At 48.6% G+C, this 17673-nt stretch overlaps 1 protein-coding gene across 4 annotated transcripts in view; it reads left to right on the forward strand.

The window, feature by feature from the left end:
- CTNNA2 (catenin alpha 2) overlaps positions 1-17673 on the forward strand; it is an 814165-nt gene that overhangs the window by 748176 nt on the left and 48316 nt on the right. For all 4 annotated transcript variants that reach the window (XM_074992255.1, XM_074992258.1, XM_074992256.1 and 1 more), the window contains 2 exons: positions 2452-2633; positions 13025-13130. In XM_074992255.1, coding sequence (XP_074848356.1) covers positions 2452-2633; positions 13025-13130 — 288 coding nt within the window. The remainder of the gene's footprint in view (positions 1-2451; positions 2634-13024; positions 13131-17673) is intronic.

The following is a 17673-nucleotide window of genomic DNA, read 5'->3' on the forward strand; positions in this document are numbered from 1 at the left end:
GATATACAAGCTGCCTTTGATGCTGGATATGGCTCCTTAGAAATGTATCAGCAACTGAAACAGAGTCATTAAGAAAAATGGCCCCAGCACTAAGAAGCTGAGTTTAGACTGTCCACAAAGACAGGACCCAAGCACACACAATATAGAACGTCCTTAGCATTCTCATGATACAGAACTTTAGTTTCGTATCCCATTAGTTACAATGAATTCATCAGTTCTCGAGCACCAAGTAAGAGAGTTTAACTTACACTGAATTTTTTCTGTGGGAAGACTAATGTGTTAACATTTGAAACTGCTGAGTTACATTGATAACGCCTAATTAAAACTCATGTGTTGAATTTTAATTTGATTAACTTGCAAATTTCTCATTTTCTGATCCACTGTTTATAGATAACCTTTTTTTAATTCCAGTTTTGGAAAAGGTCAATTATGAATTTTTAAAAGCCAAAAGCATTTTAAGAATATGTAGAGAAAGACTTCAGCTGATTGAAAGTGACATAAACAAGACAAAAATGTAATGACACTTAAATGTGTCACACCCCATTAAATGCATAATGCAGTCTTCAGAACCCTGTAGCCAAATAATATCTCATCTTGAGAATCATTGTTAGAAGTGTCCATTTGATCTTCAAAAGTAACTTTTGTAATTTTGCCATTTTTTTGGTAATTTTCCTTCTCCTTTGTTGATAGTCAAGTCAAATTAGAATCAACCTATTTAATGTCATTGTATATATCATCCAAGAACCAATTAAACCACTAAATGTTATTGAAAGGTGCATTCATTCAGTTCATTTTAAACATATTCTCTTGCATGGCATGTCTTATTTCAGCCTCAGGTTAAGTAGAAAGCCAGGCTGTTGCTGACTGACAGAGATGTGAGAAAGGTGGAGGTGTTTGAAACTCAGCCAAATTAAGGGGCTGCTATTAGTGTTAGTTCCTTCCATTTTGATCTGTCTAAAGTTTCAGACATAATAAAAAATTCGTGTCTTGTAGATTGATTATAGTGGCTGTACCGTTTTTCCTCTGTCGACAGTGGCATAGGTGTAGAGCCTTTAAAACTGTAAAGGCTTAGAAAGGACTATAAAGGTTTTTTGTTTTAAAGGAGAATGCTGAAGTTAATGTTTTTGGCTTTAATTAAAAATGTTTCATATTATGCATGCACTTACAGGCTACGTCTACACGTGCAGCCAACATCGAAATAGCTTATTTCGATGTTGCGACATCGAAATAGTCTATTTCGATGAATAACGTCTACACGTCCTCCAGGGCCAGCAACGTCGATGTTCAACTTCGACGTTGCTCAGCCCAACATCGAAATAGGCGCAGCGAGGGAACGTCTACACGTCAAAGTAGCACACATCGAAATAGGGATGCCAGGCACAGCTGCAGACAGGGTCACAGGGCGGACTCAACAGCCAGCCGCTCCCTTAAAGGGCCCCTCCCAGACACAGTTGCACTAAACAACACAAGATACACAGAGCTGACAACTGGTTGCAGACCCTGTGCCTGCAGCATAGATCCCCAGCTGCCGCAGAAGCAGCCAGAAGCCCTGGGCTAAGGGCTGCTGCCCACAGTGACCATAGAGCCCCGCAGGGGCTGGAGAGAGAGCATCTCTCAACCCCCCAGCTGATGGCCGCCATGGAGGACCCAGCAATTTCGACGTTGCGGGACGCGGATCGTCTACACGGTCCCTACTTCGACGTTGAATGTCGAAGTAGGGCGCTATTCCTATCTCCTCATGAGGTTAGCGACTTCGACGTCTTGCCGCCTAACGTCGAAGTTAACTTCGAAATAGCGCCCGACGCGTGTAGACGCGACGGGCGCTATTTCGAAGTTGGTGCCGCTACTTCGAAGTAGCGTGCACGTGTAGACGCAGCTACAGTGAAGTCAGCAGTAAAGACCATCTCTAATAGGCAGCCACTGTTTTAAGAGGCCATTCGGAACCACACCTGTGACATTTCCAGTTCCCTTTTGCTTGGTGTGTGGTTATGCCATAACTTATATAAAACTATCTGGTCCGCTTAAGTCAATGGGATTCATTTATGGCAATTTTTTTACTGTAGAGACCATATCCCATTCTAGTATAAATCAGTGTAATCCTCCTGATGTGAGTCAAGCTGTGCTGATTTTACCCAAGGGGAGGGTCTGGTACTATATACTGTAAGCTTTTATTGGTGTCTTCTATTCTGTATGGAGTAGACCCTGTGAATCTGGTATTTCAGTTTTTTTTGTTCAGTGTTAAGATGCATGAAGAAACTATCTGTACCATGTGGCTTTGTAGCTGTCAGAATTAAAATCCTACCATAAAAACTGCTGAATGCCAGGTGTGTTGGATATTCCCCCCGTCAGCTGAACATTTTGTGAGTGCTCAGCACTACAGCAGATTAGACCCTTACTTAAATGATTTCTAGCTTCCGTTTTTCATGGGCAACTACTCTACATTTTATCCAGGCTATCATGGCTCAACTGCCCCAGGAGGAGAAGGCTAAGATAGCAGAGCAAGTAGAGATATTCCACCAAGAGAAGAGCAAGCTGGATGCTGAGGTAGCCAAATGGGATGACAGTGGTAATGACATCATTGTGTTGGCAAAGCAGATGTGCATGATTATGATGGAAATGACAGACTTTACGAGGTAAGCGCAAAAGAATTTGTACTGAGTGCTTCCTCTGAAAACCCACCATCATTACTCTATTGTGGTCTTTAAGGAATATTGAGTATATTTGCTTTGTTTAGATAACATGTCTACCGCCAACCTAATACAGTAAACCCTCAGTATAATGGACTAATAGGGGTAAAGGGGTGTCTGTTAAAACAGAAAGTCCGTTATAGCCAAAGGTTTACTCTGAGAGCAGCGGCTCCTCCAGCTCTGAGCCTCCCATGCTCTGTGTTGAGCATGGGGGATCATCCTGGCTCTGAGCCATCTCTGCTTGAGAGCAGAGCGTGAGGGCTCCTCAGGCTCCAATGCGAGCCTGAGGGGGAGACCACGGGGCGGCAATCCCAGCCATGGCCTGGGACCCCATGGTTGTGGTGATCCCAGCTGCAGAAGTTGGGGGGACGTGGCAGCAGTGACAGCAGGAGTCCCAGCCACGACCAGGGACCCCAAAGCTGTGGTGATCCTATTTTCTTTGGGGGGATGATAGCAGACGCCCATTATTACTGATGTCCGGTAGAAGAGGGTCCACTATATCGAGGGTTTACTGTATTGCTGGTTCTATAATCACTGCACTGATATTTGCCTTTCAACATCAAGGAGATCTTCAATATTGTTTAAACACTGTTCTGCATTGACACATTTATTCACTAAAGCACTTAAGCACAAGAGCAATCCCACACTGATTCAGCAAAGCCTATAACAACATACTTAACTTTATTCACATGACTAGTTCCAGTGAAAGCAGGGGCCAAAGCACGTTACTTCCTACTAGTGGGCCAAAACAAATATAAAACAATCTTTGAGATTCCTTAATGATGTGTTGGGTTGAGGTACATACACTCAGCTCAAAGTACAAAGGTGCTAACAAGCCCAAATAGTTTCTTTCAACTGGTTATTTTGGATATTTCACCCTTAAGATTGGGTTTTGTTAGGTATATGTGCATCTTTCATTTCAGTGGCCTTGATGCAGTAATGGTAATGTGTGATCTTGTAGGACCTCAAATGACCTTTTGTCTAGCACATGTTGAAATGCAAAAGTCTAGTTCAACTTTCAAGATTTGATCACAATGAATGCCAATAAAAAATAATGGCAAGAACTCCACTGAACTCGTTCTGAAGACTCATTACAGTGCATAAAAAGGCAATTCATCAAGGTTATAATTTAAACAAAATCAATTCTGTTTATATCCAGCCATATCCGATTGGACTACAGAGACCATTTTATATGGCTCTTGGAATTATATGTTGCCATGATCAATTAAACTTCAATTCAATCAATGTTTCTTATTAGACAAAAGTCTTCACATTTTCTTCAAAAGTTAAAAATCGAACATTCAGTTATTCATATAAAAATTATCTTGAGAGAGGCTTCTTAATCTCTCCTATCTCCATCCATAGAGTTTTTGAAGTCCTCAGTTAACAAAGTCATTGGCTGGGATGATTTAGTTAGGGTTGGTCCTGCTTTGTGGAGGGGGCTGGATTCGATTACCTCCTGAGGTCTCTTCCAGCTGCAGGATTAGTATGATTCTAGTTACTTACATGCTTTCTACTAACTGGAACATTTGCTCCCCTTTCAAAGAAAATAATTGTTGCATTATCTAAATATGCATTGCAAATACCTATTATGTGCATGCAAATACTGTGATAGCACACAAAAAAGTGAATTATGCATAAATGCATGTACTTCTGTTGCATGTTTAACCACAAATACCCTCACTTGCCAATTAAGCATGCACATATTTGAAAATCTGGCCTATACAAAGTTAATTATTACCTCTGCGGGTTACTTTCACAAGGCATGTAATCAGAAATATGACTGCATCACACTATTGCTATGCACAAAGTAGTTGTGATCTAGCTAGTCTGAGTAAAAATATCAGTGTGGCAGTAGCATCACAGGTGGGGCAAGCCTGCCTTGGATCCTTGCTATCTCTTGAGTGGCCAGCTCATTCAGCTGTCCAAAAAACTGTCATAGTTTCAGAGCTATTGTAATTTGATCTAGCTAGCTCTTGTGTGTCTACGTAGAATGCAGTCACACATCCAAGTGCACTGCAGATACAATCAAACAAGTTTCTGAGCAGCATTGTGTTTTCCTCCATTTACTTGTTGGCATTTTTGCCATCATCCTCTTCTCCTAGGACAGGCTGCACATCTGAAATCTGGTACTCTCTTGTCCGGCAACATCTGTGCTGGACCAGAGAGCCTGGTGGCCCCAGAGCAAGGGCTAGCTGGCAGTGGAAACCCAGAGAGCCACAACTGGGGCTGGAGAGCTGCCACTGGAGCTGGGGATCAGCAACCTAGCAGTGGTGAGGGAGCTGCTGGGGGTGGGTGGGGAGCGATGGGAGAGTTTCTGCCACTGGGACTGGAGAATGGTGGCACCTGCTGCTCGGGCTAAGGAATGGAAACATAGCAGTAGTTGGAGAGCACAACTGGTGAGTTGGGGACCTACAACTGGGGAGCGGCAGCCCTCCCCCAAGACCCCAACCCTGCCACAGCAGCTGTGGCAGGGCTGGGAGCCAAGGTCGTGGCAACTAGGACCACAGCAGCCATGGCAGGGCTGGGCCCAGGGCCATGGCAGCCACAGGAGGGTCAGGGGGCTGTGGCAGGGCTGGGGGACAGAGCAGCCCTGCTAGTTGGAACAGCCCAGTAGGTAACCCATCTGCCTGCGGCAAGCAGCAGCAGGGTGCTAGACAGCCAGGACTAGAGCCAGGCAGTCCAACCAGCTGGCAGCAAGGGACCACTCTTGGTCCAGAAAATTCTCTCATTCGGGACCAATGTGGTCCTGAGGCTACCAGTCCTGGGAGGTCCAACCTGTAGTAGGATTCACCAAACCTGCACCTGTTGTCTAGCATTAAATCCTTGTGGTGCGCATTCTTGCAATTATGCCTCAGGTAGCTTAGCAGCTTTATGACAAAAATCTAAGAGATTTCCTAATGTGACATTTCTGCACCAGACTTAGCAGACTTGATGTTAAGCACTGGTATGGGAATAACAGAATTTCAAGAACGTTTTGCATTCCTTCAGGGACATCTTCCTAATGAGCACTTAAAAATGCACATACTGTTAAGCATAGTTCAGGTGCTTGAAGGCACTATCAAATGAGACATAGTTACTTGGTCATTAAATCCAAGATGAAGTTGTAGTAAATTAGGATTTCTGACCAGGGCTCACTTTGGTCAACATTAGCCTTTCAGTATCAAGGCACATGCTGCATGATTAAAAGTCCTCTCAGGTCAATATGGGTTACAGTTAAGGAATAACAGATTAAATCTACCCTTCTAAACTTAGTTATCTAGGCTGGGCTGTATTCCCTGCCATCAGGAGTGAATCATCCACAGAGTCCACTCTAGAGCTTATGTTTTGAATATATTTTGCCACACTGGGGCAAGACCAAAAACAACCAAACAGGCAAACACACCAAAAGCCCAAACCCACTGAAGCCTCACAATTTATAGGATTTTTTTTTCTTTTCCTGAGACAAAAGAATCATGCCTCAGGGCTCCCTTTCTAGATAGATGACTTTCTCTTCTCTCTACGGCCATCTTTCATGGCTGTAAGGCCAGCCCCTCTGACCATTTTTCACAGAAGAGAGCCGCATCTACACTAGCCAGCTATTTCGAAATAGCCATGTCAACTTCGAAATAGCGTCCACCACGTCTACATGTGCCGAGTGCTATTTCGAAGTTGAAATCGATGTAAGGCGGAGAGACGTCGAAGTCGCTATCCTTATCAGGAGATGGGAATAGCGCCCTACTTCGACGCTGAACGTTGAAGTAGGGCACGTGTAGACGATCCGCATCCCACAACATCGAAAGAGCGGGGACCTCCATGGCAGCCATCAGCTGAGGGGTTGAGAGACGCTCTCTCCAGCCCCTGAGCTCTATGGTTACTGCGTGCAGCAGCCCCTTAAAGCTCCCTGCCCCCTTATTTCCTGTGCAGGAAGCTGAGAGCGCGTGCAGGCAGCAGCACAGCCACATGCCCAGCCTACACGTCCTCACCAGCCCCAACCCAGCACCCATGGCATCCAGCCAGCCCCCCAAGCACCCACAGGGTACCCCCCTCAAGGGGACCCAGGGCTCCCAGCCTGCCAGCCAGCAGGGGAAGAGGCAGCAGGGCCCCTCCTGGACAGAGGCCGAGATCCGAGATCCACTGGGGCTCTGGTGTGAGGAGGAGGTGCTCCAGGTAATGGGGAGCAAGAGGCGGAATGCAGATGGGTTCGCTCGGCTGGCTGAGGGCCTGGCTGCCCGGGGTCACCCTGCCTGCACTCCTGACCACATCAGGAGTAAGGTAAAGGAGCTGTGGCAGGGTTACGCCTGGCCCGGGACACGAACAGCCGATCTGGGGCCGTCCCCACTGCTTGCCCCTTTTACAGGGAGCTCAGGGCCATCCTGGGCCCCCGGTACACCTCCTCCCCCCCGGCCACCCTTGACAACTTGGGCAATGAGCCCCGGCAAGCCCCGGAGACGGAGTCCGCCCCGGAGGCCAGCCCTACAACCCAGGGGCCCCCCCAGGAGCCCACCCATGGGACACCAGAGGAGGAGGAGGAGTCCTCCAGCGATGGGCAGCTCCAAATTGACCTCCCCTCCTGCAGCTCCAGCAGGGCGTCTGCCTGATGGGTGTCCCCCAACCGTGGGAGTGGACCGTCAGGTATGTACCCCACTGGTGCACACCCCCGGGGTTAAGGGGCGGGGACAAGAGACATGACCAGGGCCCTCCACACACCCAGATGACCATGGCCCCGAGGACAGCAGTGGCATGTCCCTCAGAAGAGTCCATCAGCCCCTGCCCCCCAGCAGGACAGCGCCATGCCCCCTCCCTGGGGATTGGGGGAGCGGAACCTAGGGTCCCCCAGGGGGAGGGGGTTGGACACCCATCATCATCATCAGCATCTCCGGGGGACGGGGATGGGGAACCAGCAGCAGAGGGGTGGGGGGACAAGAGCCACAGGTCAGGGCCCACACTAACAGCTGTCTCCACTCTTCTTCCCCCCTCTGTTCTGCAGCTGCACCATCGGAGGGCCCGGAGAGCACCAGCGCGGCGTCTGTGGTCCCAGACAGCCCACCGGGGCCATCCCAGCAGGCCAGCCCCCCAGCAGAGCACAGACCAGCCCCAGGATGAGCCCGACAGCGTCGGAGCCATCTGCAGTCATCCATGGACCCCCAGCTGCTCTCCACACTCCAGCGTCAGCTGGAGGTGTCCGAGCAGCACCTGCAGGTGGAGGAGCGGCAGCTCGATCACCAGGATCAAGCGCTGGCCTGGCACCAGGAGGCTTGGGGGGCCTTCATTCGCCCTTCCAGGACATCGCGCGGCACTTGGCCCCCCAACCGCTGTGCCCGCCGCTCCACCCGCCACTCCGCCTGCTGTCCCTCCACCATCCACTGTCCTGGGGCCTGCCGCCGAGGGGGACCATGGGCCTCCGGACACTGCCCGGCCCTATCTGCCGGGTCTCCCGGCCCCCACCCAGCCTCGACAGGGCCTCTGGCCCAGACGTGGGTTGCGCCTCCCCACACCAGGCGCAGGACAATAGGCGTGCGTGGCCAAGGACGTTGCCCCCCAAGGCCCCTTCCTTTGGAGATATTCACCCCATCCTTGTAAATAGTTTTTGTTCTACCCCTGTTTAGTACCTGCCCCCCCATGTACATAGTTCCCCCCTTCTTCTTTCAATAATTAATACACATTACACAGTTTTGTTTCAAAAAAAAATTCCATTTATTGCACAGAAGTGTGTGGGGGGTGTGCTCTCGGGTTCTCTGTGGTGTGGGCGTGGAGGCAGGGAGTGTTGTGGAGGATGGGGCGGTGCAGTGGGTGGCTCATCCACAGCTGGCCCTGCCAGCGTTCACCCTGCAGCCTGATCAAAATGGGCCCGCAGGGCCTCCCGGACCCGGATCCCCTCAGGGTCGACCTGGCGACTGGGGACAGCGGGTGGCTGGACATCGGCCCTGCCAGCCTCCACAGCCCAGCCCTGGAAGAAGCCCTCTCCCTTGCTCTCCACCAGGTTGTGGAGTGCGCTGCATGCGCCCACAACCTGGGGGACGTTGGTGAGGCCTGCATCCAGGCGGGTGAGGAGACACCTCCAGCGCCCTTTGAGGCGGCCGAAAATGGGCTCGACCACCTGGTGCGCATGGTTCAAGCGTGTGTTGAACCGCTCCTGGCTGGCTGTGACATGGCCCGTGTAGTGGTGCATGAGCCAGGGCCGGAGGGGGTACGCCTCATCTGCAACGAGGCAGAGGGGCATGGTGGTGTCCCCCACAGGAATCTCCCACTGGGGGATGTAGGTCCCTGCTTCCAGCCAGCGGCACAGGCCCGAATTTCTGAACACCCAGGCGTCGTGGGTGCTGCCAGGCCAGCCAACATAAATGTCCAATAGGTGGCCCCGGCTGTCCACCAAGGCCTGGAGGACCACGGAATGGTATCGCTTCTTATTGAGGAAGTGTCCTCCGCTGTGCTCCGGGTCACGGATGGGGATATGGGTCCCATCTAGAGCCCCAAAGCAATTTGGGAAGCCCAGGCTGGCAAACCCCACGATGGCAGCATCCGGGTCCCCAAGCCGCACGAGCCTGTGGAGGAGCAGGGCATTGATTGCGCGGATGACCTGCAGGGAAAGGACATGAGAGAGCACTGGTGAGGGTTGTGCAGGATGTGTCTGGCCCTCCCCCCAGGGCTCCCCCCCGGGTCCTCTTAGCTCCATGAGGACAGCCCCGACGGTTGCCTTGCCCACGCTGAACTGCTGCCCTACGGATCAGTAGTTGTCTCGAGTGGCCAGCTTCCAAACAGCGATGCCGACCCATTTCTCTACAGTGAGGGCACGTCGCAGGGGGGTGTCCTGGTGCCGTAAGGCAGGGGTGAGCCACTGGCAGAGCTCCAGGAATGTCTGCCGACTCGTTCGGAAGTGCTGGAGCCAGCGGTCGTTGTCCCACTCACCGAGCACCAGCTGCTCCCACCAGTCCGTGCTCGTGGGGTATCTCCACAGCCGGCGGCATGTGTGGTGGGGGGGGCGGGCTGGGAGGGCAGCAAGGTCTGGGGCTGCTTCCTCATCCCCTGGGGGCAGCTCATCTTACTCAAATAAAAGATGGTCAGCTGCCACCTGCATGGCACTGAGTAGGGTAGCCACTGGTCCTCCAGGGACAGGTGTGTGGGCCTCTGGCTGCTGCTGCTGCTGCTGGGGGTCCATGGTGCTTCATGGGGTGTGCATGCTTGTGGCTCTGCAGACCGCGTGCTGTGCAGGCTGAGTGTGTCTGGGACGGGCCCTTTAAGGGAGCAGCTAGCTGTTGCCCCGGAAGTGCTAGTCCGCCCTGTGACCCTGTCTGCAGCTGTTCCTGGCACCCTTATTTCGATTTGGGCTGCTTTTGTGTGTAGACGCTCCCCTGCAGCACCTATTTCAATGTAGTGCTGTCCAACGTCGATGTTGAACATCAACGGCACCAGCCCTGGAGGATGTGTAGATGCTATTCGTCGAAATAGCTTATTTCGATTTCGCTACATCAGAATAAGCTATTTCGATGTAGCATCCCAGTGTAGACGTAGCTGAGGAGTGAAAAATCCTCCTATGCTGTTCAAGTGAGGGACAAAAAATCTCTTTGGGCTGGATCTCTCACCTCTCTTTCCTGACACCATGAAAAGTTCTCCATACCCCGCCATCAGTTTTGTGGAGGGAGAGGTGATGTTTTTGTCACTTGTTCAGGGCACCAGAATACAAATGCTTCTTTCCAACACACAGCACACATTTTAATATCTTGATCTTCCAACTGAAAGCTTGGTAATTGGATGTTTGTAACATCAAAAGGTTAGAAATAATATGAAAATGAGAGTGAAAGCACTGTCATGTTTGGAGTAAATGAAAAATTGTTAAAATGGACCTTAATGCCTCTGTCTACACCAGATACAGCACAGTCTCTTTTAACATCCACTAAAAATAAACCCACCCATCCAACCAACCCTTTGCATCACCTCTGCCTGCAGCAACTTCAGCAATGTTGAAATTAAATAACTCCCTCAATTACTGGAGTGTGTGAAAGCCAGATGTGTTGCTCTCTTGATATAATTGACATAAAAGCATAGGCAGTCACCACTGAAATGACTGGAATTCACAAGACCAGCATACAGTTCCTGGTTCTGGTCTGCTAGGTGACCATGGGCAAGACATTTCTCACAATGGCCTGTGCTCCAAGATGTAGGAGTGGAAGAGGCTTACTACTATGACTACCACCTCAGTTTCCCATGTGTACGGTGGGAATCATAATACAGTAGACCCTCGATTTGCACGAGAGTTAAGTTCCTGGAAAATCAGGTGTAACTCAAAATTCGCACAAGTCAAGAGGGCAAGGGGGCAGGGACACCAGCTCAGCACCAGCAGCTGCTGAGCAGGGAATCCCCCTATTCAGGGGGAAGAGAGCTGGCAGAGCACTTCTCTCAGCCAGCTCTGCCTGGGGTGCTGCCCCTGAGGAGGCAGGGTGCAGGGATCCCCTTGTTAACAGGGACCCCCGTGTTAAAAGACTGCTAGCTGGCTGGCTGTGAGCCACTTCAGCTGCAGCAGCTGCTGCTGCCAAGGTGGGGTGGGGGCGGGGAAGGTGATTCCCCCTGTGAAGGGGGATTGCAGCTGGCCTGGGGTGCCCTCAGTGCCATTGAGGGGGAGAGTGGGGGGCTCCCCTTCACCCCCATGACTCCTCCTGGTGATGGCTGTCCAGGGAAGAGCTGACTGTGTCAGCTCTGTTCCCTTTTGACATGGGGGATCTCCTCCCCCTCGCCTTGTGGTGGCAGCTACTGCCTGTGGCTGAGCTGGGGGAGCTTTTCTCCACCAGCCAGAAGCCTTTTAATGGGGTGAATCATGTTAACAAGGGGCTCCCCCAGCCCCCCTGACCCTCCCCAGTGATGGCACTCAGGGGGAGAGCTGGCTGTGGCAGCTCTGTTCCCCTTTGACAGGGGGATCTCCTTCCCTCTCACCTGTGTAGCGGTGGCTGCTGGCTCTGGCTGGAGCTTCTGGGGTCCCCCTCCCATTGCACTAATGTGAGACATTTGCATTCAACGCATATCCCGAGGGTTTACTGTACTGAGCTCTTTTGTAAAGCAGTTTGGCATAATATGGGTGAAAATCGCTATAAAAGAATTTGCTGGTCCACTATTTCTAAGAAGGTGTGTTTGTTATATCATCTTATGATTAACAAGAGAGACAGACTTGTAGTAATTTAAAAAAAAATCAAGCCAGGATTTAAATATAATGGAATTATGCCTCAGATACCTTATCAGCTTTATGACAGAAATCTAAGGGAAGCAATTTCCTAATGTGACATTTCTGCACTAGACTGAGCAGACTTGGGCTATGTCTACACGTACACACTACATCGAAATAGCTTATTTTGATGTAGCGACATCGAAATAGTCTATTTTGATGAATAACGTCTACACGTCCTCCAGGGCTGGCAACGTCGACGTTCAACTTCGACGTTGGGCAGCACCACATTGAAATAGGCGCTGCGAGGGAACGTCTACATGCCAAAGTAGCACACATCGAAATAAGGGTGCCAGGAACAGCTGCAGACAGGGTCACAGGGCGGACTCAACAGCAAGCTGCTCCCTTAAATGGCCCCTCCCAGACACAGTTGCACTAAACAGCACAAGATCCACAGAGCCGACAACTGGTTGCAGACCCTGTGCATACAGCATGGATTCCCAGCTGCGGCAGCAGCAGCCAGAAGCCCTGGGCTAAGCGCTGCTGCACACCATGACCATAGAGCCCTGCAGGGGCTAGAGAGAGCGTCTCTCAACCCCTCAGCTGATGGCCGCCATGGCGGACCCCGCTATTTCGATGGTGCGGGACGCAGATCATCTACATGTGCCCTACTTCGACGTTCAACTTCGAAGTAGGTTGCTATTCCCATCCCCTCATGGGGTTAGCGACTTCGACATCTCGCCACCTAACGTCGATTCCAACTTCGAAATAGCGCCCAACACATGTAGCCGTGATGGGCACTATTTTGAAGTTGGTGCCGCTACTTCGAAGTAGCGTGCGCGTGTCGACACATCCTTGGTGTTAAGCACTGGTCTGGGAATAACACAATTTTTAAAAAAAGTTTTGCATTCCTTCAGGGATGTCTTTCTAATGAGCACTTAAAAATGCACATACTATTAAACATAGTTCATGTGCCTGAAGGCGCTATCAAATTAAACGGCTAGTGAGGCATTTTGTGTGTGAAAAGAAATATAGTAGACCCATTTCTTAATCAAGCTATAGTATAATTAGTAGTTAAGTCCAAGTTGAAGTTGCGGTAAATTAGAAAAGCATTCATAAAATAAATAATCAAATATTGAGTTAAGGCACTACAACTGTGTCATGATTTAATTAGATTGGAGTATAACCATATTTTTCCTTGCAGAGGGAAGGGGCCATTAAAGAATACATCTGATGTCATTAATGCTGCCAAGAAGATTGCAGAAGCAGGCTCCAGAATGGACAAATTGGCACGAGCTGTTGCTGACCAGGTAATGTCACAACAAATAAATATATGATAGGAATCAGTCAATCAGTAGCATTTTGTATGGACAATATAACTTATCTGTGTGGTTAAAGACCCTCTAGAGAAAGGCTCCACTACTGCTGTGGTCAAGTGGCTAAAAACAAGCTGCCTGTGGGTTTTTTGCCCACAGAAGCTCATGCCCCTAATAAATGTCTTAGACTCTAAGGTGCCTTGGGATTGCTTGTTGTTTGTAAAGCATCTCTCAGTTTGGTAAGATTATTCTTAGTTGAATGAAACTGGTACTACAGCCCTTTAATTCACTGGTTCAGAAATCAAACCAACTAAGTAATAATAGCATTAGCTGACATACATCAAGGTGAGCTGAGGTACTTGACCCGCATCCTGGTTGTTCTTACGGTACAGGGGATGACACACACCCTTCTGCATTTGATGCTTGTGCACTTCACACTATGGGAAAGCTGTTCACCAGTTGAGGAACCCCCAAAAACTCTAGAAGGAGCGAGGGTCCCATTTCTTCATCCAGAACAAACAAATGGTGCTCCAACAGATAATTGCAGTAGAATGTTGATGGATGACTGTGTGAAAAGGGTCACATGCTTTTTTGCTTGTGTAGGCCAAGCTCACTGGGCATGCCCAGGCTCTTAGAACTTCTCTGTTCTCACCCCCCCAAAACACGTACTCCATCTTCCCATCCATTTGCATTTCAAGTATTTCATGCCCCACCCTCATCCCTTCCCTCATGCAAGGGATTCTGTGTGCCTCCAGTTTCATCTTGTTGCCACATTCCAGGAGTTCTAAGTCCATGTCCCTCCCAGGTGTCACTCCTTCAAAGTTCTTCCTCAATGCTAGGGGCTCTACATCCTCCCTCCTTCACTCCTTTCCCACTATACATCTCTCACTCATCATGGCAGTGGCTGTACATTCTTCCCCATCCCACCTTCCACCATAACCAGATGGAATTCTGTGTAGTCCTACGTTCACCCCCACAACATCGCTCCCTGTTTTCAAACCATGTCATGACACCGCATGTGTCCCATTGCTTATGGCTCCTATTCACTTCTTAGCCAAGCCCCCATTGTGTCCCTTTCCCGCACCATTCTCATTGCTTTCTTTCTACCTGGGAGATACATTATTCAGGATGGCACCCTTTCAAAATGTATTGAGAGGATGCGCAAAACAGAGATGGGAAGCATTGTTCTGTCAGAAGATGCGTTCTATAGACAATTACAGCAATGGTCAAAGCCGCTATGTCTGCTAATCAAGTGCAGTGGGCTTCGTGAGTTGCCCATTAGCCAGTCAAAGTGGTTCTGACCAGTGATAGCTAAACAAGTCCCTAAAGATTTGGAATGGAGTAGGTGTGGCTTTCAAATTTTGTTCTATTGCAGAGAAATGGCCCCAAGAGAACGAGAACCTGGACTGTCCACTTGCATGGTAAACCCATGGGCAGTGGTTGTAGGTGAGGAGAATAGCCTCACAGATATCCTGCATAATCCTCCCCCTCCAAACTAGACCACCAGTCACCCTTCCCCTTAAAATGGGATAAAGTCAACTGGCTGCAGGAAGTCCAACTTAACCATTGAATGTAGGATTGCATCCTGCCAGGGAGTCTCCAAGAGCATGGAGCTGCAGCTTTTCCCCACAAAATCCTCAAAAGTTTGGCAGTGTAACCTATTCCACCCATTTGGCCCTTTTCTCCCTCTTCACCCTACTCCTATTATTAACTCCGAAATTACCTTCAAAGGGATAAATCCTTCCTTATGTTAATATAATTCTCATTGTGGAAAGGGCTGTAAAACTCTTGTTAAAGATCTTGCAGATTTCACTCTAGTGTTTTGAAAGGTGGGAGAGTTTAAAGAAATAAATGTCAAGTGCATCACACAATTTGTTTAGAGTATATTGGCTTGAGTCATGTCTTTAATCTACATCCCTTCAGACAGATGTAAAATACAAACTTTAAAGTATGCCTTTTTTTCCCTTTAAATCAATATAAGAGTTAGATCTCTCTTTTAATCCCTTGGCTGTGATGATATTTTACAGAACTTTTGAGGCCTACATGCAGTATAAACTTTTTATTGACTGTTGCATTTTTAATTACTCTTCCCACGAGAGAGATCTTACATCTTAATGTGGCTTAAGGTATGTGTATGCAAAACCTTGTCAGTTCTCCAGAGATATTGCTTTAAAATTAATTTCTTTCAGCTCAAAGGCTGCAAGAGTGGGATAAATATTACTGTATTAAATTGTCACTAGTAAGGGGGAAAAAGGAATTCGCTCTTGGAAGATATTGCAACTGTGTGAGAGAAAGATGTTATGGAATTATCATAAATCCAGAACCGATTACACAGCCTAATGGCCCCAAAGTACTCCACAGTTTCATTTGTTTGTTAGACTGAAAGACACAGAAACAAGCAAAGTGATTGCTTTCAGAATTAGGGTCTGTAGCATGTGCATCTAACTAGTGCTGTTTTACACCCTAGCCGCGTCTACACGTGCCGGCTACTTCGAAGTAGCCACGCCAACTTCAAAATAGCGCCCGCCACGTCTACACATGGTGAGCGTTATTTCAAAGTTGAAATCAACGTAAGGCAGCGAGACGTCGAAGTCGCTATCCCCAACAGGAGATGGGAATATCACCCTACTTCGACGTTGAACATCGAAGTAGGGCACATGTAGACGATCCGCATCCTGCAACATCGAAATAGCGGGGTCCGCCATGGTGGCCATCAGCTGAGGGGTTGAGAGATGCTCTCTCCAGCCCCTGCAGGGCTCTATGGTCACTGTGTGCAGCAGCCCTTAGCCCATGGCTTCTGGCTGCTGCTGATGCAGCTGGGGATCCATGCTGCATGCACAGGGTCTGCAACCAGTTGTCGGCTCTGTGGATCTTGTGCTGTTTAGTGCAAGTGTGTCTGGGAGGGGCCCTTTAAGGGAGCGGCTAGCTGTTGCCCGGGAAGTGCTAGTCCGCCCTGTGACCCTGTCTGCAGCTGTTCCTGGCACTCTTATTTCGATGTGGGCTGCTTTGGTGTGTAGACGCTCCCCTTCAGTGCCTGCTTCGATGTGGTGCTGCCCAACGTCGACATTGAACGTCGACGGCATCAGCCCTGGAGGACGTGTAGACGCTATTCATCGAAATAGCTTATTTTGATTTCACTACATCGAAATAAGCTATTTTGATGTAGCATACATGTGTGGACGTAGCTCCTGAGTGTACTGTAAACACTTGTCCCTTGTGCTTTGTCATTGCTATTATAACCATTTAGGTAGCAATCTTGGACCATGGCGCTATGAGCATTTAATCTGATCATGTTTTGTTTTGGTGTGTTGCAGTCGTTATACTCTCTGAAATGCAAAACTGAAGGTAGTGTTTTAATGAGATGAAGAAGCTAGTTCAAAAGTATCTGAATCTTTGATCTCCATCTTCTTCTTAAACCTTCATACTCTGAGTAGAGCCTGGGTCATCCACAAGTCTCCTCCACTTCACTCTGTCTCTGGGCAAAGCTTCTAGCTGACTCCAGGAGTACCCCAGTTATTGTCCCTCAGTCTCAGTAGATCTTCTCCATGTGATCAGAGGTCTTCCTTTTTCATGTTTTCCTTGTAAGTTCCATTTGAGAGCCTGACGGACTATGCTAAATGATGCCTTTCTGAAAGCATGACCTAGCCATCACCGCTTTCTTCTTTTGATTTGAATGTTAAGTGGTTCTTGTCCTGCTCTGTTCCAAAGCTCCTATTTGTGACAAAGTTTTGCCATTTCATGTGAAGGACATACCCCAGGCATCTTTTATGAATGTCTGTAGCTTGTGATTTGAAGACTTCTTAGTATGCCAGGTCTTGCATCCATACAAGAGCACACTCTTCCCAAAGGGTTCTGACTACTTTGGAGGATAGGGTCATAATTCAAAATGATCTGGATAAATTGGAGAAATGGTCTGAGGTAAACAGGATGAAGTTTAATAAGGACAAATGCAAAGTGCTCTACTTAGGAAGGAACAATCAGTTTCACACATACAGAATGGGGAGAGACTGTCTAGGAACGACTACAGCAGAAAGGGATCTAGGGATTATAGTGGACCACAAGCTAAACATGAGTCAACAGTGTGATGTTGTTGCAAAAAAAGAAACATAATTCTGAGATTCATTAACAGGTGTGTTGTGAACAAGACACGAGAAGTCATTCTCCCGCTCTACTCTGTGCTGGTTAGGCCTCAGCTGGAGTATTGTGTCCAGTTCTGGGCACCGCACTTCAAAAAAGATGTGGAGAAACTAGAGAGGTCCAGAAAAGAGCAACAAGAATGATTAAAGGTCTAGAGAATGTGACCTATGAAAAAAGGTTGAAGGAATTGGGCTTGTTTAGTTTGGAAAGGAGTAGATTGAGGGGAGACATGATAGCGGTTTTCAGGTATCTAAAAGGGAGTCATAAGGAGAAAGGAGAAAACTTGTTCTTCTTGGCCTCTGAGGATAGAACAAGAGGCAACAGGCTTAAACTGCAGCAAGGGAGGTTTAGGTTGGACATTAGGAAAAAGTTCCTAACTGTCAGGGCGGTCAAACAGTGG

Source organism: Carettochelys insculpta, chromosome 4 (assembly GCF_033958435.1).
Source record: "Carettochelys insculpta isolate YL-2023 chromosome 4, ASM3395843v1, whole genome shotgun sequence".
In the NCBI taxonomy this organism is placed as follows: Eukaryota; Metazoa; Chordata; order Testudines; family Carettochelyidae; genus Carettochelys; species Carettochelys insculpta.